General features: G+C 42.0%; 2 protein-coding genes across 4 annotated transcripts in view; one reads left to right on the top strand and one right to left on the bottom strand.

Annotated features, from left to right (window-relative positions):
• Positions 1 to 1398: 1398 nt before the first annotated feature.
• ptgr2 (prostaglandin reductase 2) lies at positions 1399 to 23498 on the bottom strand. 3 transcript variants are annotated; one of them, XM_034160001.1, is made up of 8 exons: positions 7211 to 7466; positions 6971 to 7089; positions 4550 to 4741; positions 4143 to 4313; positions 3471 to 3680; positions 1899 to 2108; positions 1783 to 1822; positions 1399 to 1698 (listed from the first exon to the last, which is right to left on the bottom strand). In XM_034160001.1, the coding sequence occupies exons 1-8, from the start codon at positions 7245 to 7247 to the stop codon at positions 1634 to 1636; spliced, it is 1044 nt and encodes a 347-aa protein (XP_034015892.1). In that variant the 5' UTR covers positions 7248 to 7466; the 3' UTR covers positions 1399 to 1633. The 3 variants fall into 3 exon arrangements, with proteins under 3 accessions (XP_034015892.1, XP_034015893.1, XP_034015894.1); XM_034160002.1 differs by lacking the exons at positions 6971 to 7089; positions 7211 to 7466 and adding an exon at positions 23373 to 23498; XM_034160003.1 differs by lacking the exon at positions 4143 to 4313.
• The window catches only part of mideasb (mitotic deacetylase associated SANT domain protein b), an 84638-nt gene continuing 83738 nt past the window's right edge, over positions 23355 to 24254 (top strand). Inside the window, exon 1 of the mRNA XM_034195086.1 lies at positions 23355 to 23481. The gene's annotated coding sequence lies outside the window, so the exon portion shown is untranslated. The remainder of the gene's footprint in view (positions 23482 to 24254) is intronic.

Here is a 24254-nt window from a genome sequence, read left to right as displayed (position 1 = left end):
AGATGAACTCAAAGATCTAAAACTTTTTCCACATACACAATATCACCATTTCCCTCAAATATTGGTCACAAACCAGTCTAAATCTGTGATAGTGAGCACTTCTCCTTTGCTGAGATAATCCATCCCACCTTACAGGTGTGCCATACCAAGATGTTGATTAGACACCATGATTAGTGCACAGGTGTGCCTTAGACTGCCCACAATAAAAGGCCACTCTGAAAGGTGCAGTTTTGTTTATTGGGGGGGGATACCAGTCAGTATCTGGTGTGACCACCATCTGCCTCATGCAGTGCAACACATCTCCTTCGCATAGAGTTGATCAAGTTGTCAATTGTGGCCTGTGGAATGTTGGTCCACTCCTCTTCAATGGCTGTGCGAAGTTGCGACGACGAACTGGAGTCAGGTCGAGACCCCGATGAGGACGACGAGCATGCAGATGAGCTTCCCTGAGACGGTTTCTGACAGTTTGTGCAGAAATTCTTTGGTTATGCAAACCGATTGTTTCAGCAGCTGTCCGAGTGGCTGGTCTCAGATGATCTTGGAGGTGAACATGCTGGATGTGGAGGTCCTGGGCTGGTGTGATTACACGTGGTCTGCGGTTGTGAGGCTGGTTGGATGTACTGCCAAATTCTCTGAAACGCCTTTGGAGACGGCTTATGGTAGAGAAATGAACATTCAATACATGAGCAACAGCTCTGGTTGACATTCCTGCTGTCAGCATGCCAATTGCACGCTCCCTCAAATCTTGCGACATCTGTGGCATTGTGCTGTGTGATAAAACTGCACCTTTCAGAGTGGCCTTTTATTGTGGGCAGTCTAAGGCACACCTGTGCACTAATCATGGTGTCTAATCAGCATCTTGGTATGGCACACCTGTGAGGTGGGATGGATTATCTCAGCAAAGGAGAAGTGCTCACTATCACAGATTTAGACTGGTTTGTGAACAATATTTGAGGGAAATGGTGATATTGTGTATGTGGAAAAAGTTTTAGATCTTTGAGTTCATCTCATACAAAATGCGAGCAAAACCAAAAGTGTTGCGTTTATATTTTTGTTGAGTATATATAGGCAATCTTGTTGTGATTTGGTGCTATATAATGAAAATTGAAACTGATCAAGAATTTTGGCTGGGTATGATTTGGAGTATTAAAAGTGTATTAATCTAGTAAGAGAAGCTACTTATTAAATTTGAGCCCAGTCAGACCATGAATTTCTTCCCCCCAAATTTTGTTTCTATGTTTACATTTTTGGTGAATGTATGCATGCTCTCAAATAACAGATTACGATGCTGCCGAGGTTATTCAATAATCACATTCAACATGATTATATATGATTATGCTTGTATTTTTCAGCACTGCGGGAATTCACATCATGATAACTGTTTTCTAGACTGAGCAATGAAACATTCCAACTCAGTTTTATTGAGCTGCAGCAGCAATTTCTTCATGTTAAATGCACCTTATGTTTTTGTTTTCTCAAGAGCACAAAAGGATTAATATGAAAATTTCGCTCCTAAATTGCAGTTGATGATTGATAAGTGCCATCAAACACATGCGCCGTGCTAATTTTCATTGAGTGTGTGTTAAAAAGGAGAACAGTTGATTAATTTGCTGTTACCTAGCTACGATTTTCTTCAATCTGAGATCTTTACAATTTGCTTGCCAATGTTTCCCCCTTTCATCATTGAGCAAAACGCCACTGCAAGAAAAAAAACAGCCACTGTTAAGCAAAAGACATAAATAACGGATTAAAGAAAAAAGTGCTTATATTGGACACACATACCTCCCATATTTTCAATGCCGTTTATGACACTTTCTAACACCTGCAATAACACAAGAAAATTTGACATTAGAAGCGCATCAGGACACCCTTGCAGCCAACCGCCGTGTCCGTCTTACCTTGAGTTCACCTGATTTAACCCAGTGGCTGAGCTGAAGGAGAGCTGCCTCGGCTTTGTCCATGTAGTTAATCACCGTGAAACGTTCCCGAGTGATGTTCTTACGTTGCAGAGTTTCCTGTGTCTCATCACTCAGTGGCGGAGGGTACGGCAAATCCTTGTTGCTCTGAGAGATCTGCCCGAACAGAATCACGTGACTCCCGTTGTTCATCTGGAAATAAAGGGGGTGCGGCCATCTGATCAATATATTTATAACAAGAGACCAAACACAGCCAACAATCATGGAAATACTCTTGAATCCACAGTTATCCAACTCTACGACAGCATAATTAACAACACCGCTCCTCTGTGAACGCAGAACGCACGCTGTGCGTAGGGCCTCATGATATGATAAGATAAACAAAACACCCTTCACTAAATCCGTGCTTATTTTCTCCGTTCGTTTCATATTCACTGCGGCAGCATTCAGCAGACTTCAGGGCAGGTTAGATTATAACACTTTCGCATGAAATATGCAATAAGTCTGTTTCATTCACAAATCATCAACAGTGCACATCAGTCTCACTGTTTGATAGCGCTGTGCTGAAGTATCAGTAATAACAAGCAGCGCACCTGCAATGAAAGCTCTAAAAATATTTCACACTCCTTTCCTTCATGTGATGGTCTAGTGGTTAAGGTGTTGGGCTTGAGTCCAGAAGATGATGGGTTCAAATCCCCGCCTGACTGGAAAATCACTAAGGGCTCTTGGGCAAGGCCTTTAATCCCCTATTGCTCCCGGTGTGTAGTGAGCGCCTTGTATGGCAGCACCCTGACATCGGGGTGAATGTGAGGCATTATCGTAAAGCGCTTTGAGCGTCTGATACAGATGGAAAAGCGCTATATAAATGCAGTCCATTTACCATTCCTTCATACAGTATATGCACCAGGTGTGTTTCTGATGGACGGCACATGTGGTGTAAATTACTTACCGTAGCACTTTCTACATCAGTAAAGGAGTTTTTGTTTGTTTTCTACCAGATCAGCGCAAGTCCAAGCATGTCTGAGATACAAGATTTTGTACACTCATGAAAATGTCCAGTTCAAATTACCACTAGATTCAGGTTTGAATGTGATACCATGTGATAGTGGTTAAGGTGTTGGGCTTGAGTCCAGAAGATCATGGGTTCAAATCCCCGCCTGACTGGAAAATCACTAAGGGCCCTTGGGCAAGGCCTTTAATCCCCTATTGCTCCCAGTGTGTAGTGAGCACTTTGTATGGCAGCACCCTGACACTGGGGTGAATGTGAGGCATAATTGTGAAGCGCTTTGTGCGTTTGAGGCAGTCCATTTACCATTTACTCAAATTACGTGAAAATCTGATTAATTTTGTCAAATATATATATATATAAATAAATTATGGAGAACTGCACTTCGTAACACATTTTTGTGCCCATAGTAACTATATATATATATATATATATATATATATATATAGTTACTATGGGCACAAAAATGTGTTACATGTCTGCCTTGTAAGCAGTCAATGTAAGAATAACACCCAACAGATTTTGCAGTAACACAACGTGATGGTTACCTGTTTTATTACAGTATCACTGATGGGTCCTCCCACATTGTCAAAGTAAACATCGATGCCATCAGGGCAGCACTCCTTCAGTCTCGTGGGGATGTCATCTTGCCGATAGTTGATGGCTGCAGAGAGGCCCAAATCATCCACTAAAACTTTACACTTCTCCTCAGAACCACAGATCCCAACCACCCTCACGCAACCATCCAACCGACCAATCTAAGAAGACAAGAAAGAAAACACAAGCCCAATTAGAGTCTCACTTGTTTTCTGTAAAACATTTTCCCATGCTTCAACATCTGATTAGCTAAATTAGATGTACTGTTTTGATTTTGAAAATGCACCCTCTGCATTTGAGCTGCTTAACAAGGATTTCAAATATAGGTTCAAGACTTTTAGTTTCACCTTTCTTGAAAGCCGTGTGTGTCCAAATTGGCATTCTTAGAAATATGGAGTACCACAGGGAACCATTCTTGGACACCTACCACAGGCAGTTCCAGGGTAGGTTTTGGTAGGACCCCAACCTCCAGCAGGAATTTCAATAGCCCCATCATAAACCCAGCAGAAAACTATTCAAAAACACATGTTCAACCTCACTTTCCCTGCACCACCACCACTCTGACTCAACCTTTCCAATAACATCCCAGTGTCTGACACAATACCCAAATTCCTTGTATTTACCTGTCCAGCTATGGAACCACATGCACCGGCTGCACCGCTTACGACCATGGTCTGATTGGCCCCTTTGGTAATATGACCCTTCTCCCTGATACCCAGAAATGCACTGAGGCCTGTTAAGCCAACTGCACCCAAAGCGTAGGACAGGCGTCCATCAACCATCTGTGGATCCAGCTGCAGAAAATACGATCATTTTCAAATAATGTCAAAATTCATATTTGATTTTTGCCTCATACAGTCAGATCCATTTATTTCAGATTTTCTTTTTTCCCAGTGAAATCAAGCATCACAGATTTATCCACTTTGGTCTACTGACATTATATACTACTTTTTAGTTGTTGAGGTACATCTTTCTCGTAAACCATTACAGTGGACAGCATGTCGTACTGATATAAAGCTACATGTCACACCTTCTGCAAAATGCTTCCCTTTAAAACAGCATGGGTCTGCCAGGGCCAGTTAAAAGAATATCCCACGTCTCCCACAGCATATTCACTGCAGCGGCTGGACTCGACCACGCCCACGCCACCACCGTCCAAACACTCAAACACCTGCCAGGGAGTCAGGTAGTCAACTCCGGTATCTTCATTCATTCTGCAGCGCTGAGTGGAAGATAAACAGGCACATGAAGGAATGAACCACGCATGTAAAAGAATATTTTTGATACCTCTTCAGGAAACTAACAAGACAACACGGATCAAAAGAGGTCATACGGCAAAATGATATATAGATCCTCAGGTGTCATACAAGTTATTAAAGCTTTTGGGTAAAATACATGTAGGTGATGTATTCCTTAAAAAAAAAAAGGTTTGTAATAAACAACCTGTGTCTGTTCCTGCTGACTCAGTAGAGGCTCAACCCAACTTGGCATCAATTTGTCACCACAAGCACAGAAACAGTTTTCCCGAACTGGGTACGAGTTCAGCCAGCGTACACCAAGTTTGCCCAAAGTTACGTTGAGTTCGCCCAGAGTTACACAGGACTCGCCCCAGGCTGTCCTGTGTTGAGTGTGAGTTTGGATTGGGGTGACTGGATGTTTGAGCGAGTTCTAGAATAATAATAATAGTAATAATTTCAAAAAAATTGCTTTTTCCAAATTGTGCACAGCTGCATCAAATGGTATGCTTGCTCAGGAGGACTCCGTGCCCAATGGGGCCAACTCACAAGTGCTTGGAGGAATCAGAGTTACCAAGTTGTAACATACTTAATTATGGCACCAAACAAGTTGTGAGAGTTCTCATTGTACTGTATTGTTAATAATCCAGTTCCGACCATCTGCTCTGCCCTTTTACACAAGGATGTCCAACTAAACATATTTTTCGACTGTGAGGACGTGGTGACCACAGAGTTGGATATAGCAAAGCTAGACTGTGCTAACGCAATGCTGCCGTGCCTACATGGGGGCACAGCCGCCATTACCGAATAGGGCAAGAAGTACCCAGATGTGCAACACAGCATGCGTGTTGCGTGAATGCGGAAGTACCGAGGGCAAACACTAAAATGGGCTTAAGCCCCTTTCACACTGGACCTGCATAGAGTTGCATTGCTGCATGTCTATTACGCAGGAATGGCTGCATATGTTGCGCGCAGGGAGGTAAGCTTTGGGCCACCTTTTTCTTTTGTCGTTTTGGCCTGCCTCTTCTTCTTCTGTGGTTTTGAAGCTTCACTGCCAGCAAAGTTCAGCAGAGTCCAGCGAGATTAATAAAATCGAGTATTTACTGATTAAAAAAAACCTAAAAGGATTTTTCACCAGACTGGCATAGGGTAGTGTACAATTGTGAGGGCATGGTGTACAGTAGCGCTGTGTTTTTTAGACTTGCATACAGTAGCGGAGTGTTGCACAGACTGCACTGTGTCCAGTGCTCTACACCGAATGGCCACGAAAAAAATTAAACATGTCTAATTTTTTGTGTCCATTTCGCAGACACCTTTGCGTCCCTCAGCCCCTGCCATGCAGAGCTGCATAAGCTCGGCGTAGTCGGTACACTGCATTACACAATTCTACGTTGGCCTGGTGTGAAAGGGGCTTTACCGTAAATGCCATACCTACCTGTTTTTGGATTGCTTTTTAATTAAAATATCTTTAATTAAGCAAGATTAATATGATTATTTTTTGCCCTCTTTGGTAATGGCAGAGCATGCTTTTTGACGCACACGGCCAGGCGTGACTCCGCTCTCTAGCTTTGCTATATGCAACTCTATGTTGGTGACCAACCAGTGAATTTCTGAATCTGAATATCATGCGCTGATTGGCTGAGAACATCATTGCAAAGAAATGAATAAATAAAAATTAGAATTCAACCATATAATTAAAAAAACAACTTGAATGTGGACAGTTATTTTTTTTTTTTATCAAAAAAGAGAAATAACCATCATGCAAATGGATCAGCATTTCCAGTTGATCACAGTGCCCTCTGGTGTTTACAATCAGAATGTAAGTAAACGGTTTTGTCTGTTTTTTACTTTGGAAGAAGTCCCACACAGGCCCCAGACAGACTTGGTGGGCATGTCTCATGAAGCAAGCACAAGTTCAAACGCAGACGTCCGTGACATATGTCACAGAAATCGGAAACGAGCCTTTCTTGTCCTAAATTTTGTGCACTGCAGGAGCGTTTCTGCCTGCACAGACAAGGTTGTGGAACTGTGAGAACATTTAACAACCAGATGTAACTGTAAGAGGTAGTTTGAAAACAAATTTTGCTCAATATGACCTCTTTATAAAGACAAACACTACTACATAGTGCATGGTTAAACTTGGAACATTTAGGAATACTGTACATTAGCATTTCCTAATTTTTTTAAAATTATATTCATTTGAGACATATGGATACCATGTAAGGGTCCACTGACAGGAAAACCGTCCGGAACAGAACCTCTCCCTCTTTCAGGTCAAGAGGTAAAGTCGCCCTCTCCAGGCGGAAATTTTCAGGAACTGGCACCCTGTTAGCGCCTTGGCACAGATAAGTTATCCCGTTAGCCACACAGGTGCAGTAATGTTACAACACTCAACAACAACAACAACAACAACAAAAAGTGTGACAGTGAAATGACCAATTAATGACATTTCTTACCGGGTCGGGAATTAAGAACGATTCTTTGCACCTCCATTGTTGATGATTAATCTTGCTTTCCAAAATGTTGCTTGGTTTGTGACAAAAATCTGGCAACACGCCAGTATGTTACGTGCAGTTCAACTATCGCGTTAATTTTTTTTTTTTTTTTGTCGAGCTGCACGTCAATAAAAGCCCAAATAACTACTTGACTGCATAGAAGTAAGCAAACAAGCTAAGAAAAGAGCAGACAACTAATCTCTGTGTGGAAAAAGACCAGGAAAATGGCTTCTTCAGCACAGAACAAGAGGACTACCTGCTGCCAACTTCCGCTTTTGCCGTCACCTACCAAATTAAATAAATAAGCAAACTAAGTTAGTAAATAAATAAATAAAACGCTCAAGATGACACAAAAATGGTCCAAAAGTTAAGAATTATAAAGTAAAAAAAAAAAACGGAAATAATAATAATACACAATTATAGCTTTGTAAATAGAAATAAAACATATCTAATCAAAACTGTGACCTCAAGTCACACAAATCTTCTTTTGGCTGTTTAATTAGGTGCCATTCATTCATTTTCTGCTGCTTATACAGGTCAGGGTCATAGCGGTATTAGACCAAGCAGCTCATCCCATGCTTTCCTATCCTAGGTCAAGTTGTCTAACTCTTTCTGGGGAATCCCAAACTGCTCCCACTCCAGATGGGAGATATAATCCCTCCAGCGTGTCTTGGATCTGTCCCTCCCGGATCTCCATCTTATCATGATGGAGGGGTTTGTGTGCTCCAGTCATCCTGGAAGCTGTGTTGTCTAGAGCATTAGCTCCTAGTAGGGCACCCTTGGCAATTGGTTCCAGTGAGGAACAAAGAAAGGGTGATGCAGAAAGACCCTCTATGATGTCATAGGATGGAAGTCCCTCGCCTGGATTAGGTAAACCAGGCTTGATGTGGGGGGGGGGTGGGGGGGGAGGGGGGGGGGGGGGGGGGGGGGTGGGGGGGGGGGGGGGGGGGGGGGGGGGGGGGGGGGGGGGGGGGGTTGGGGGTTGGGGGGGGGGGGGGGGGGGGGGGGGGGGGGAGGGGGGTGTCACCTTGCCGGGTCTACAATAACGGTGGAACTCGATCGGGCTCAGCCTGAAAAAAAACATGGTGTCACCTTCATGTGGACTTACCACCTGCAAAAAAGAGAGGAACGGTCTGGTGTGCTCCTCTGTGGACCACCAACAGGGGCAAATGTCCACATGGGCGAGTGTTAGAGGTTGCCACAGCATATAACCCATCAGGGACCACCTGCATGTATACATCCATACCAATAAACCACCTCTGTTATGGGTCCATTAATGTAGCAATATTATTTGTTAATGTTTGTCTTTAGCCTCCCTTTTCTCTTCCTGCTCAGTGACTCCATCCTCAGCATCCTTCTCCTGATATACCCTTTTTGCTGTGCACATGCCCAATCCAGCTCTGTCTAACCTCTCTGACTATTCCATGGTGCAAATAACACCAACCATTATTACTGCTGCAGAGGACAGTGAGGTTCTTTTCCTCCCATTAGATCTTTATGATGTCAAAAGGTGATACTGCTCATATAAAATAAAAAAATAAAAAAAATTAAAATAACCAATCCAGTTCACGTTTCTATGACAACACTTCCATCAAATTTCTTTAAAATGTGTTCACCCCCCCCCCCCCCTTAAAAATGTCTTGCTAACATTAAAAACATTTTTTATTGTATTTATTTATTTATTTTATAATTATGAAATTTTGTGTCAGAAAATATTTGGGCTAAAGTAAAAACTGTGAGAGAGAAATCTGGAAAATCCTAAACCTCTAGTTTAAGTCAAATCAAAGTAAGAATTCAGATTTCATTAATTAGTCTTGTGAGTTATTAGTGTAAGTCACAATGTGATAATGATTAGTATTCACAAGCTGGTTCTCAAACTTTTGACTCATTGCAAAGTTAATAAAAACTCATAATATTGGCTAATTACTTCAAAGACCTTGTTTAGGATATTTTACAACTGATTTTGAACTTATATATACCTAAAATTATTTTTATTTTAGTATTTACGTGTTTGGAGCACTCATTACCGTATCATAGTAGTTATCTTGTCTTCTTGCTCGTGCCCGTGAAGGCACCATCATGTCCGAAATGGGACGCGGCCCAGCAGCCTGCTAATAAACGGCGCTATTGAACAGATTCAGCGGTACGTTGACATTTGTCATTGCAGTCAGGCGTTGTAGCTTTCATCTTAGATGATCTCACTTTTCTCTCCGAGTTGCAGGTTAAGGAATCGATTTGCAGCTCGAAGTGTTTTAAAGTGTGACGTGACGCCCTGTGTGGTGGAATCTGCGGAGAAAGTTTCACGGGGTTTCGATTAGCGGCTAACGTCAAACCGCTTCGGTGTCATTAGCACACTTTCATCTTGAACTGCAGCAGGACATCGTCACAGGAGGGAAATGAAGCTTTGTGCCTCGTGGAGGGACGGAATTTTTTAAAGTAAGTTTTCCAAAGGTTCGCTGTTGCACTCGATCGTGATTTGCGTTTAGTTTGAGTGGATGAGTTGTTTGCAAACTGCTGGAATGAGAGTGTTCAGTGTTGCTATCTGTTGTCCTCTGCTGTCACACACACACGAAATGACAACACGAGAAAATGCAAGAATTTCCCACGTGAAATACCCATGCGAGCCATTTGATTGTCTTCTGTAAATCCCCTGCAAAAAAAAGAAAAGAAAAAAAAAGAGTCTTATGATCAATTCGATACAAAGTACTGTACTAAATTTTACTTTACCATCAGTTTTAATGTAGAATGCATAAGTATATCAGAATACAGTTGCATCATTATGCTTGTGAAAACATCAGTTTCTGTCCCACATTGTTTTTCTGCCAGTGGTTCCCAAGCTGTGGAGTGGTGTCCCCCTTGAGGCCGAGTTTTACTTATGTGCTGCTGCTGCTTTCTTTGCAGCGTCTCCGGCTGATTAAAAAGTACAGAATTGTGGGAAATCAAATGCCACATAGGTAAAGATCAACTTGATTTATCCAGAAGGAAATTATTTTGCAAGAGTACAGGCACTGTAAACAGTAAACAATGGTTAGTTAAATACGCAATTACAGAAGGTGCTAGTATTAAATAAAAATCAGTCAGTCATTATTTATTTACAATAAGAACAGCAAATTTATGTGAAATGACTGGAAGATATATTTCACAAGATGTTAATGACAATATTGCACATAATTCTGAATAACTCTGTTTGTTATGTATTCGTCCTGCAGAAGGGGGAGGAATTATACAGTCTGATTGCCATAATTAGGAAAGACCTCCTGTGGTCTTCTGTGGTGCACCTCGGTGGTCTCAGTCTATGGCTGAAGGTGCTTTGTCAGGGCGTCAGTGTGGCATGCAGCGGGTGGGAGGTGTTGTCCAGGATGCTGAGCAGTTTCCTCGGCATCCTCCTCTCTGACACCTCCATCACAGACTCCAGCTCAACCCCCAGGATAGAGCCAGTTCTCCTGATGAGCTTGTTGAGTCCGTTTGTGTCAGCTGCCTTCAGCCTGCTGCCTCAGCACACTATAGCATAGAAGATGACACTGGAGACCACTGAGTTATAAACCATCTGCAACATATTTCTGCAGACTGAAAGATCTGAGCCTCCTGAGGAAGTACAGTCGGCTCTCACCCTTTCTTATACACAGCATCGGTGTTTATAGTCAAGTCCAGTTTGTTGTCAATGTGGATGATACCCAGGTACTTGTAGTAGCCCACAATGTCCACCTCTGTTCCATTGATGGTAACTGCGCTCGGACGGGTCTTCCATCTTTTGAAGTCGCTCCTTCGTCTTAGATACGTTAAGCTGCAGGTGGTTGAGTCTGCACCACTCCAAGTGCCCTGGTTTCCATCCCTACCAACTCTTAGGGCAGTCTGATTTGCAAAAAGTTTGCCTTTTAGTGAATCAGCCCCACTTCAAATCCAGATTGTCTTGTGACAAGTCCAGTGCACAGCTGTGCAATAATCATGCTGTTTAATTGGCATCCTGACCCACCCCACCAGCCAGCTGGATGGATTATCTTGGCAAAAATGAAGTGTTCACTAACACAGATTTGAGCAGATACCGATTTGAGGCTGCTGTATTTCTGTCTGGTTTTCCATGTTTCAAGCGTAAACATGCCATTAAGAAGCTGCAGGGAAGCTGGCATTAAGATTTTCACAGCATATATTTTCAGAAAGAAAAATAAATTGTGGGCTTACTGTGCCTCAATGGACCATATGCTAATTTACTAAATTCTGAAAGTTAGAAAAGGAAATCAGAAAAGCTATCTGGGCCCTCAGAAAGCCCATCTGCAATTATTTCTTGATCTCCAAAATCAGTCTATGCAAGCGAAATTATGTTCAGTATGAGTGTTAGTGCCACTTCAAAAATTAAATTCATGATAAATAATTTATCCTAAACTTATGATCTGTTGTTTTTTCAAACTTATGCAAAAACAAATCTTGAGAAAAAAAATACAGTATGCGATAGTTAATTATTAAGAGCCTGTTCTTTCATATTTATGAATACATTTTACCACATTGCAGTTGTTTTTTTAATGAAAACTCAACCTATCATTCTCTTTGAGTTCTACACATGCGGTGATACCTTATTTACACCAGGATGTTAATAAAATCAATGCTGGCTATTCTCAGAATAAAGTACTTACGAGGGCTGTCAATAAAGTAACGGTCCTTTTTATTTTTTTCAAAAACTATATGGATTTCATTCATATGTTTTTACGTCAGACATGCTTGAACCCTCGTGCGCATGCGTGAGTTTTTCCATGCCTGTCGGTGACGTCATTCGCCTGTGAGCACTCCTTGTGGGAGGAGTCGTCCAGCCCCTCGTCGGAATTCCTTTGTCTGAGAAGTTGCTGAGAGACTGGCGCGTTGTTTGATCAAAATTTTTTCTAAACCTGTGAGACACATCGAAGTGGACACGGTTCGAAAAATTAAGCTGGTTTTCAGTGAAAATTTTAACAGCTGATGAGAGATTTTGAGGTGAGACTGTCGCTTTAAGGACTTTTCACGGTGCGAGACGTCGCACAGCGCTCTCAGGCGCCGTCGTCAGCCTGTTCAAGCTGAAAACCTCCACATTTCAGGCTCTATTGATCCAGGACGTCGTGAGAGAACAGAGACGTTTCAGAAGAAGTCGGTTTCAGCATTTTATCCGGATATTCCACTGTTAAAGGAGATTTTTTTAACGAAAGACGTGCGGACGGGTCCGCGCGTCGGGACGCAGGCGCCGCGACGCTCTGCCACAGGAAAAACACCTCTGTTGAAAGCCTTAAGGACAAGTTGGAACATGTCCTGCCTGTTAAACAATTTCTCATATACTCACTCCACTGAAAGCCATCAAAAGCCGCCTGGATTTTACAAATGGTTATCAACACGGAGGTGTTTTTCCTGTGCCGCTGCACCGCGTCGGCTGCGTCCCGACGCGCGGATCCGTCTGCACGTCTTTCATTAAAAAAAAATCTCCTTTAACAGTGGAATATCCGGATAAAATGCTGAAACCGACTTCTTCTGAAACTTCTCTGTTCTCTCATGACGTCCTGGATCAATAGAGCCTGAAATGTGGAGGTTTTCAGCTTGAACAGGCTGACGACGGCGGCTGAGAGCGCTGAGCGACGTCTCGCACCGTGAAAAGTCCTTAAAGCGACAGTATCACCTCAAAATCTCTCATCAGCCGTTAAAATTTTCACTGAAAACCAGCTTAATTTTTCGAACCGTGTCCACTTCGATGTGTCTCACAGGTTTAGAAAAAATTTTGATCAAAACAACGCGCCAGTCTCTCAGCAACTTCTCAGACAAAGGAATTCCGACGAGGGGCTGGATGACTCCTCCCACAAGGAGTGCTCACAGGCGAATGACGTCACCGACAGGCGTGGAAAAACTCACGCATGCGCACGAGGGTTCAAGCATGTCTGACGTAAAAACATATGAATGAAATCCATATAGTTTTTGAAAAAAATAAAAAGGACCGTTACTTTATTGACAGCCCTCGTATATCCACAGTTTCAAATTTCATAAGTCAAATGGTGTCCACTTTACGGTCTTCTCAAAACATTAAAATTACTGTTCTGGATGCTCAGAATGCATCTGAGCTTATCTAGAAACTGTTGGGTTCTGGGGGCCTAAAGCGACCCCCAGACCCCCGGCCTAAGGGCTTTATGATGCCAAAATGTCTGCTAATATATACTATACATAAAAAATTGCAGTGATTCCTAACATTTCGTTATCAAACCCTTACGACAAAGAAATGTGAGACTTAATGTTTTACAGTTTAAACATGAACTTTATTAGAAATGACTATATGTACAACCAACTTACGTTGTGCTACCTTCACTCAGCTTGGCAGTTGCCATGTCACATCGCTCAGCATTTCCGTAAAATAGACTTGTCATTTGTTTTGGCCCCGCCTAGCAGGCGGCATAGTGACCACTTGCCCCTTGTTGCTGCAAATCAGCCACTTTGATTGAAAATGAATGGCAGCTGGTCACTTTGTTTCTGTCTGTCATTGCGAAAGTGACCAACTGATGATGGGGGTCCCAGCCATGCTTGACGGCAATGTAAACAATGCCATTGGCACTCCCTCTGCTGGACAAACTACACAATGATGCCATTTTCATCAGCCAAAGTGTTCTTCTGCATTGTTTATTCTGTAAAATAAAAGCTTTTTTTTTTTTTTTTTTTATATCCACAAACTGATGCTGATATGTTCACAAAAGGCTCATATTGGCTGATATTATTGGGTAATTGCTATATCGGTCGGGCTGTAGTACATGAAGAAGGTATCCCTTGTCTTCCGATGATTAAAATAATAATAAAAAGTGTCAGGGTGAAGATAAGTTAATGTAATGATTACCTATAACTTATTTATGGTATCCAGTGCTTCCAGGTAGCAGATGATATCAGGAGCTACTTGATACTGAACAATAGACCTAATAAATGATAAAGATTCTGAAAAACTAGGCAACATTAGAGTGAAACCCTATAAGTAGATTCTAATCTACAGCCTTGAAATGCCCCCTGGTGGCAATTGTGTGAACTAATTAATGTACATATATTAATTCATACAATCACCACCAGGGGGCATTCATGTCGTGCAAAAGTGGACACAATCGGATACATAAGTATATGACTTCAGTGTTTCTCTTAAATTATTCTCAACTAATGTACATATTGAAGGCATTCCACATATTCTGGAAGATGAAATGAATGTTATGATGCTCCTTTTGTTGGCCTGTGACGTACAATGTGAAAGTTACTCACAGATATAGATACATCACCTCCCTGTTTCATAAATGTTTTTCAGCCAACTGTTTTTAAGATGTCTGATGACCTATATTAGTTTGTTGATAAGGAAGATAATATGACCCCTTTAACAGCTGGCAGGAGAGACAGAGTTCAGCCTGGGACAGCTGGTCTGGCGTGTTTCAACATGCCCACTCTTATGATATTGCAATATTTCCAACGCTGATAAAGCCGGACAGTACATCACCGTGTGTGTTGTCTTCCAGTGATTTACTTGGTGTAGTTAATTGTATTGTTGTTTTTTCCTGTGTATTTCCTGCTATAACAAGTCCAATTGTGTTCCATGGTAATTGTGCAATGCCTGTCAAGGTAGTGATGAATTTTAAAAAATACTGCTAATGGTTTTTACTTGCTTTCATATGATCTGACAAACTAAATTAAACAGAGTTAATCTTTAACAAGGCTCAAACGCTGCATAGTTGTTTTTTTTTTTTGTAATGTTAAATGAATGACGAGGAGACAAAGTGACCCTGATTATCCCGATCCCATACTAGTAGGAAACAAGATAGCGGGAAAAAACTCCCAAAAATGATTAAGTTGTTTAGTTGACCAACATAAAACTAATCTGTAAATTTGATTCTATAATATTATATATATTTTTCCCCACACAGTGGATGAAATTTTTTTTTCCATTTTATTAAATGCATTATCATAATAACTGACCACTTGAGCACTAGAGGTAAGCGGATCGATCCTAATATCGATACCAATGCTGGTATTGCTATTGAACGATTCTCATGAAAAAAGATAGATATTCAAGATTTTTTCTCTTCCACACACAGATTCATCAAAGTCTACTCTCTGTCTGTAAGAGCAGCGCTGCGCTGTGCCACACAACATGGAGCAGCTCACCCTTGTATTGTGGTTTGTCAGCTCTCGACCTCAGGAGATTTTGTTTTAAGTTGTGTTGTGATTTTTTTTTTTTTAACAAAAATGTTGATTGTGATAAAGTATTTTGTTGTCACGTACAACGTTTGGCGAAATTCTGTCCTAGGTCTTTTGGATCCTTTGGATCTATGAAGCTTAAATATGAAAAAGTATCGATATTGGCGATACTGGGCCTGTATTTACTTGGTATCGGATCAACACCAAAATTCCCGGTATCTCCCGCCTCTACCCAGCACACACAAAAAAACTAGGTTTTACTAAATATTTTGGTAGAACCAAACTGATTAGTTTAATTAATGTTACTTAACACAAAGGTAATTCAGGAGTAATCCGTCACATGAAAATACAAAACACTCATAGTTCCACTTTCTCACATTGCACTTGATACTTCCGTTTTATGTTATCACTTATTCTTGAGGTGTAACCTCCTGTGGAGGGGAGGAGGCTATGTGGTCACGCACGTGTGCACACACATGAGGATTTTGACAAAATGTGGCGGGCAGATGGCTTTTGGCTCCAATGAGCGTTGAGTAAATTCAGCTCTGCCTCATGGTGTTTTCTGTTTATTGGTTTCTGTGAGGTATGTGAGCCTTTCCTTTCTACCATTGTAGCCTAATGACATCATAAACATATTTTATCTCTATCGCCACACAGGCTCACTGGATTGTCTTGTCCTACATGACCCAGCACAGGGTTCAAGGCTATAGTCACTAGAGGGTGCCAGAGCTGACCAAACTGCATGACTGGCATATGTTGGTGCCACCTGGTGAACCACCGCTGTAAAAAATTGACCAAGCCCAATCCTCCGTCCATCTGAAATGAAGCCAACCCAGAAGTGGAAAATTTTGCAGTTCCTTGAATTGCTACTTGAAGCTGACTCCAAAAGTAAGTCGTTCCCCGTGCAACCCTGTATTATACTGTCCAACTAGCAACCTTCCTTCAGTATTTTCATTGAGTTATTTAATTTGTATGTTAGCATAACTTCTACTGTTAGCATGTATTGATAGATTGGTGATGCTATCTCCACGGTTACGCCACAGTTACTGAGGCAATGAACAGTTTAGAATTTTTAATGCCCACACCAAAACAAGCTGTTAGGAGAACCACTGCTCAGTCCCCGAAAATATGATTTTAATAAACACCCGACCCAAGGTTAGCCTATTAGCTTTAGCTTGTTCAGTAACTCAGAGATGGGGGGGTGTTCCGGCTTCAGTCGTCCCACCCACGTCATACAAGGTTTTGCCCATGTGCCACCTCTTTATCCATTCATGGGTTTGCCAGGATGTAGGTGGAGTAAGCACCGCTAACATGACAACATCCAGGACAGCACTTTTTGAGCTTCAAAACCTATGAGCAACACCATGGATGGTGGTATATATATATATATATATATATATATATATATATATATATATATATATAGCCAGTGGAATTTACCTGAAATAACTACCATAGTGTAGAGTGCAGAGTACAAATCAAATTTCCGTACTGGATTGGTTGAGGACCGGGTTAACAATGACCACCATCGGTGCCGTTGCCCAACATGGTGCCTGCAGAAATTGGGCTACTGCTGGGTAAAGAAGAGGGATAAAATGTGTCCACAGACAGTGGGAGAAGAGGAAAACTAGAAGGGTGGAAGTGAGAGTTGGGACTTTGAATGTTGGCAGTATAACTGGTCAAGGGAGAGAGCTGGCTGATACGATGGAGAGGAGAGAGGCAGACATATTGTGTGTGCAAGAGACCAAGTGGAAGGAAGTATCATCAGCATTGTATCATAGTGTGGCTAGGAAGAGAAATGGTGTTGGGGTCATTTTAAAGGAAGAGTATGCTAAGTGTGTGTTGGATGTTAAGCGAGTGTCTGACAGGGTAATGAGTGTGAAGTTGTAAATTGAAGGGGTGATGATGAATATCATCAGTGCATATGCCCCACGGGTAGGTTGCGAGAAGAAGAAAAAAGATTTCTGGAGTGAGTTAGATGAGGTGTTGAAGAGTGTGCCCAAGCAAAAAAGGGTGGTGAATGGAGTGGACTTCAGTGGGCATTTTAGCAAAGGGAACAGAGGTGATGAGGAAGTAATGGGTAGATATGGTATCAAGGATAGGAATATGGAAAGGCAGATGACAGTTTGCAAAAGGATGGAAATGGCTGTGGTGAATGCCTTCTTTAAGAAAAGGGAGGAGTTGTGACATATGAGTGGAGGAGGTTGCACACAGGTGGACTACATTCTTTGTAGGAGATTCAAGTTAAAAGAAATTGTAGATTCTAAGGTGGTGGCAGGAGACAGTGTAGCTAGATAGCATAGGATGGTGGTTTGTACGATGACTTTAGAGGAGATAATGAGTGAGAACTCAACAAAGGATCAGATGGTAGAAGCTGAAAGAGGAAGACTTATCTGACATTCATTGAGCAGGTGAGAGGCACTGGATGGAGGGGAAGCAGTTTTGGACAACTGGAAAAGTACTGCAGATGTGGTGAGGAAGACAGCTAGGATGGTACTGGGTGTGACATGTGGACAGTGGAAGGAAGAAAAGGAGACTTGGTGGTGGAACTAAGATGTCCAGGAAAGCATAGGAAGAAAGGGGTTGTAGAAAAAGAATCTGGATAGTCAGAGAGATGAAGAAAGTAGATGGGAGTACAAGGAGATGCGGCCTTAAGGTGAAAAGAGAAGTGGCAAAAGGCATATAGCAAGCTGTACAAGAAGTTGAATAGTAAGGAAGGAGAAAAGGACTTGTACCGATTGGCCAGACAGAGGGACAGAACAAATTATTGGTTGAAATAAAAGGATTAATAAATGGAATAGTTTTGACTGAGTTGAATGTTTGGTCTCCAAAGTAAAGGTCAAACATCCATTGGATTCTATGACATGTGGCATATGTTAACCTGTAACATGATAACTAAGCATAACAGATGGTGCAAACTATTCCTTTTTAGAACCCTATAAACCAAAACAATAATTTGCAATATTTTTTCTGAAATTGGAGCTACTTTAACTTTTGACCTTGTACAAACTGAACCTGACCATTTTGCTGTTTTTACCCCATAACATTCATATCATAGATAGTACAAAAATACCTTTTTGGAATTGTTATGATCAAACAAATAATGTATTATTGTTTTCAACATCATTGGAGCATTTTTACGTTTTGACCTCTGTGTAATTCTTCACTGACCCCTACCTGGCTACACCTGTCACCCTGGGATGGCTGCAATACATTTTTGTGTACGCCATGGTACAATGAGGCTGGATTCTGAGTGTTGTTTTGTCACCTTAAGTGGTACCGAAATCCTGCTTGGCCAGTGGTTTACTATGGAGATAAAACAGTCAGATTCTAGAGACGTTCAAGTCCAGACTTAAGACATTTATTCTACCTCTTGTATGGCTAGTATACTGGCATAGTATGGAACTATGCTTCCTATCCTTTTAAATTCATTTTATTAGTAATGGAACAGGTCTCAACCTCAACTTTATCTGAATTCTGGGTCTGTTAATGAAGCTTAGGGCTAACAGCCGGCGATCACCTTAGTATTTTCTCTGCTTTGATTCTGCTGTTTTTCTCTCTGTCCAAGGTGCGGATGGCATTGCACGGAATTGGTGTCTGTGGACAACGGATGCTGGACTGACCGCGAGATGTGATGTCTGTAGCTGATTTAGCAGATGTTGTTTTGATTTCCTGTTTTCTGTTTCTTCATCTTTGCAAAACTTTGTTAAAACCTTGTAACTGTTGGAATTACCAAAACAGCGGGTTGCCCTTCTGAGTCTGGCCTGCTTGAGGCTTCATTCTCAGTATCATCAGAGGGAGTTTTTTTCTTACCACTGTTGCCTGTGTGCTTGCTCTAGGGGTTGGTAAGGTTAGACCTTACTTGTGTGAAGTGCTTTGAGGCAGCTTTCTTATGATTTTGTGACTATATAAAATGAAATAACTTGAAATGAAATTGAATTGATAAAATGGGATGTGCTAACAAGTGAGGAGAGTGTGTTGAGAAGGTGGAGGGAATATTTTGAGGAGCTGATGACTGAAGAAAATGAGAGAGAGACGAGGCTGGATTATGTAGAGAGAGTAAATCAGGAAGTGCAAGAGATTAGCAAGAATGAAGTGAAGGCAGCTATGAAGAGGCTGAAGAGTGGAAAGGCAGTTGGTCCAGATGACATTCCAGTGGAGGCATGGAAATGTCTAGGAAAGATGGCAGTGGAGTTTCTAACAAGATTGTTTAATAAAATCTTGGAAAGTGAGATGATGCCTGAGGAGTGGAGAGGTAGTGTGCTAGTTCCTATTTTTAAGAACAAGGGTGATGTGCAGTGCTGCAGTAACTAGAGGCATAAAGTTAATCAGCCACAGCATGAAATTATGGGAAAGAGTAGTAGAAGCTAGGCTTAGAAAACAGGTGAAGATCTGTGAGCAGCAATATGGTTTCATGCTGAGAAAGAGCACTACTATGCAGTGTTTGCTCTGAGAATACTAATGAAGAAGTATAGAAGGACAAAAGGAGTTACGTTGTGTTTGTGGATTTAGAGAAAGCTTATGATAGGGTGCCAAGAGAAGAGTTGTGGTATTGTATGAGCAAGTCTAGAGTGGAAGAGAAGTATGAGGGTAGTGCAGGATCTGTACAAGGATAGTGTGACAGTAGTGAGATGTGCAGTAGGAATGACTGACTCATTCAAGGTGGAGGTAGGATTACACCAAGGATCAGCTCTGAGTCCTTTCTTGTTCACAGTGGTGATGGGCAGGTTGATGGATGAGCTCAGACAGGAGTCTCCATGGATTATGATGTTTGCAGATGACATTGTGATCGGTAGTGTGAGTGGAGAGCAGGTTGAGTCTAGCCTGGAAAGATAGAGATATGCTCTGGAGAGCAGGGGAATGAAAGTTACAAGGAGTAGAAGTGGTGAAAGTAGATGAGTTTAAATACTTGGGGTCAACTGTCCAAAGGAATGGAGAGTGTGGTAGAGAGGTGAAGAACCAAAGAATATCTGCAAGAATGAAGAGGAAAGTTTACAAGACAGTAGTGAGACCAGTTATGTTGTACGGCTTGATGGTGGCACTAACAAAAAGACAGGAGGCAGAGCTGAAGATGTTGCAATTGTCTTTGGGAGGGAAGAGAATGGACAGGACAGGATTTGTGCAGTGATTACATTTCGATCATAGATCAAATATGCAATTCATCGAGGGAAATTGTACGTACCATACCGTTAGCTCAGAAGCTGATTAATGTATCTTCTGGGTTGTCTGGGTGTCTTGGTGGCTTTCCTCACTCTTCTCCTTCTTGCACAGTCACTCAGTTTTTGAGAACTGTCTGCTCCACGCAGATTTACCATAGAGTGCCATACTGATTGTACTTCTTCGTAATTTGGCAGCGCAGTCTCGTTTGAGGGTAGGCGCTAAAGGGTTAAAATATGACGCATATGATGTAATTTTGTACTTCCGGGGACAGAAACACGGTACTTTCTCTGAGTTTTGGGCAAATTACATGCAAACAAAGTGGGGGTAAAAAGTGAAGATGCAGTGGAAAGTGGACATGTGTTGCAGTGTGTTTATGACCTGGAGGTCAAACGCGTCGAGGCGGTTGTGCAGGTGAGAGAAACGCAGTGTTCAAACGAGACTGCGCTGCCTTATTGATGTAAATAAAATCCAAGTGGCAGTTTTACCATCAGAGAGCCTCGTCCACAAACTACCACAAAAGACTCCAAGCTCAGACGGTATTAAGAATAGGGGTATTTAAACTTTTGACCAGGCTCATTTGGGTAGTTTCTGTTGTCATTATGATTTAAAAACACCGTTGTTTGACAATAACTGGCTTCAACCAACCACTAACCATGAATGGAGAAAAAAAAAAAAAGTTTTTGTGTTTTTATTCATGTTCTCTGAAAAATGGCCAAAATATCAAATATTCTGGCAGGGTATGTAAACTTTTGAGCACAACTCTGAATACATCTGTAGAGCTTATTTTTTTACGCCGATATCTTTTGCAATCTGCAGTGAGCAAGAGCTGAAAATAGACACCCTTTGCTCTGTTGACACACTACACTATATTTATGTTTCGCACAGTGACAATCTTGGATTTTTTTTTTTTTTTTCCCCTCCCCTTTCCCAAATCCAACTGAAATTCCTAGACACTGAGGGGTAACCTTGAAAATAATTTTTGCTTTAAGTACTTTAGGATTAGGGTTTAATTTTTCTGAAATGCATAAATGAAATTTGAGAAATGTTTCCTCTTCCAGACAACAACTGTGTGCATTTCTGTTAGTCTTTCATAGTAGCCGAATTCCAATGTGTTTCAGCTCCAAATCCGGAATATTTACAAATTACATACTACTAATGTTTGTTTGTAATCCACAATGGTTGCCAGATATTCTTGTTCTGCACCATATTCAACACTGGAAAATTCCAGAATTACATCTGGATCCTAGTGGAATTCTGCTGCATCGCAAGACTTCTGGAAATGTGCAAAGCTGTTGTCTGCATGAGTTACTTTTGAACATAGGTGGTGGAACATGATCGTCAGATCATGGAGACAGCATGATATTTATTTAAACAGATAACTTAATGATGTGAAAATGTAAATGACATAATAAACACCACGTGTTAGTGCCGCAGATAACTGAAACAATCCTTCACATGATGATACAAGCATCAGATTTGGCATGAATGTTCTTCAGAAATCAGTGTTTGAGAAAAAAGTGCAGGCCACTTGAAAATCCAATATGACAGCCAGGTAGGGGTCAAAATTTAAAAATGCTCCAATCATATTGAAAGCCATACCACATTATGTGTCTGATCACAAAGATTCCAAAAAGGTATAGTTTGGACTATGACTGAATGTTCTGGAGTTATGGGCTAAAAACAGCAGAATGGTGACAAAGGTCAGTTTCAGTTTATACAGGGGTCAAAAGTTAAAGTTGCACCAATTTTGATAAGAAGTGGTGCAAAGTATTGGTTGAAATAATAGGATTAATAAATGGAATAGTTTTGACTGTGTTGAATGCTTGGTTTGCAAAGTAAATGTCAAACAGTGTCGATGTACATTGTATTCTATGGCATGTGATGTAATGTGACAACTGAGCATGACACAGTGCAAACTATTCCTTTTTAAAACCCTATTAACTCAACCAATAATTTGCGTCACATTTGACAAAAATTAGAGGAACTTTAACTTTTGACCCCTGTACAAACTGAAACTGACCTTTCTTACCATTCTTGCTGTTTTTACCCCATAACTCCAGAACATTCAGTCATAGATAGTCCAAACTATACCTTTTTGGAATCCTTGTGATCAGACACATAATGTGGTATAGCTTTCAATATGATTGGAGCATTTTTAAATTTTGACCCCTGTGTAATTCTTCATTGACCCCTACCTGGCTGTCATATTGGATTTTCAAGTGGCCTGCACTTTTTTTTTTCTCAAACACTGATTTATGTAGAAAATTCATGCCAAATCTGATGCTTGCATAACCATGTGAACAATTCTGACCAAAAGTCATGCTTATCTGCTCCACTGTAGAAGTGGATTCCTAACTGCATTTCCTGACAAACCCTCAACATTTCAAACACATGCACGTTCAGCAAGAGTTAGTCATTCTAGAAAGAGCAGAGCGAGAAGGAAAGCGCATGCGTCTTTCCTTCGACATCCCGCGTGCGTTGGAATTTCCCGCACGGACTGAGGGGGATCTTGCTCAGTAAATTACGGCGCCTTGCGTGTGGGGGTGGAAAGCCTTATATGGGCATGGAAGTGGGTGTGGCCAGCGTGTTGTCGGAGGAGGGGGGCGGGGAGGAATCACAAGACGGGCGATTCGAGCAGAAGGTTGGACTTGCAGCCCAGCGGTTTTTGTGCAAAATCCAGCGCAATAATGTGCAACAGACCGCAGCGGCGTTACGCACGCACGTGTGCAGATTAGCGCAGGACGCAGTTTACGCCCAGACGTCGAGTCCTCCCCTCGTCCTTTCGCGGTGAGGTCAGCACCGTGAGTCAACCCCCGGGGATGTGTGCAGTCACCGCTGCAGGTTTGCACCGTGCAGGCCCGCGCCGCCGCTGCGCGCACGGAACCCGAGCAACGTTCATCCCGAGCTCGGTGAGTATCTGCACCGCCGTGGCCTCGGTGTTGTTGTTGTTGCGATCGAGGGTGCAGCCTGTTGACAAACTTCTTTATCCGTCGTTAACGCGCCGCAGCGTGTTTTCGTGTCGGGTCTTCTTGAGCCGACGGGTCACATGTGACGGGTTCAAGTCGTTTGACAGGTCGAATGGGGCCACGCTTTGTGTCACCACCGGCTGCGCTGTCGGATCCGTTGTGTCGCTGCAGCGGGACCAGGCTTTACTGCGTGGATAATCCGTTTTGTGCAACAAAGGCTTTCTCGTAAACGGCGCTGAGGCTGCCGCGGAAAGTGATGGTGGTCCAGGAAGAGTCGAGTCCCGTCCTGGACACCTTTCTTTTCTTCTTTTTAAATAAATTTAGTTTGGTGTGGCGTGCGTGTCGGCTGCACGCTGCCCGTGGGTTCACGTGACAGAAATGCGCGATGTGTCGCACGTCAGGTCGTTCTGAAACGATTTAACCAGCTGATTTGGATAGAGATCGATGCCAGTGACCCGCAGTCTGTGCGCCACTTTGTGCGCCTAAATCACTCGTGTTGTGTTTTTGTTCCAAAACAGGATGCTGTCAGGGGCGGGTCCAGAGTTTTATAAGGGGGGTGGATCTCTTCTGACCATAATGGATATAAGTAGGTATGTTTCTTGCAGTTTACAAACAGGGACAAACTCAGATCAGTTTATTTTTTCCCCATTTCCATATCTGACCTCTATTCATGATTGATTGAATTTATTTAGTAAAATAATGCACAAAATACATAC

Source organism: Thalassophryne amazonica, chromosome 19 (genome assembly GCF_902500255.1).
Source record: "Thalassophryne amazonica chromosome 19, fThaAma1.1, whole genome shotgun sequence".
NCBI lineage: Eukaryota > Metazoa > Chordata > Actinopteri > Batrachoidiformes > Batrachoididae > Thalassophryne > Thalassophryne amazonica.
The sequence above is the reverse complement of the archived record's forward strand: the minus strand, read 5'-3'. Positions and strand labels throughout refer to the sequence as shown.

Excerpts from the sequence above, each read along its gene's own strand:
- ptgr2 (XM_034160001.1), bottom strand. The coding sequence starts at position 7,247 with ATGGAGGTGCAAAGAATCGTTCTTAATTCCCGACCCG. Across the intron at positions 2,109-3,470 it reads GTGATACTGTAATAAAACAG|ATGAACAACGGGAGTCACGT; the intron begins GTAACCATCACG and ends CTTTATTTCCAG. Across the intron at positions 1,823-1,898 it reads TTAAATCAGGTGAACTCAAG|GTGTTAGAAAGTGTCATAAA; the intron begins GTAAGACGGACA and ends GTGTTATTGCAG.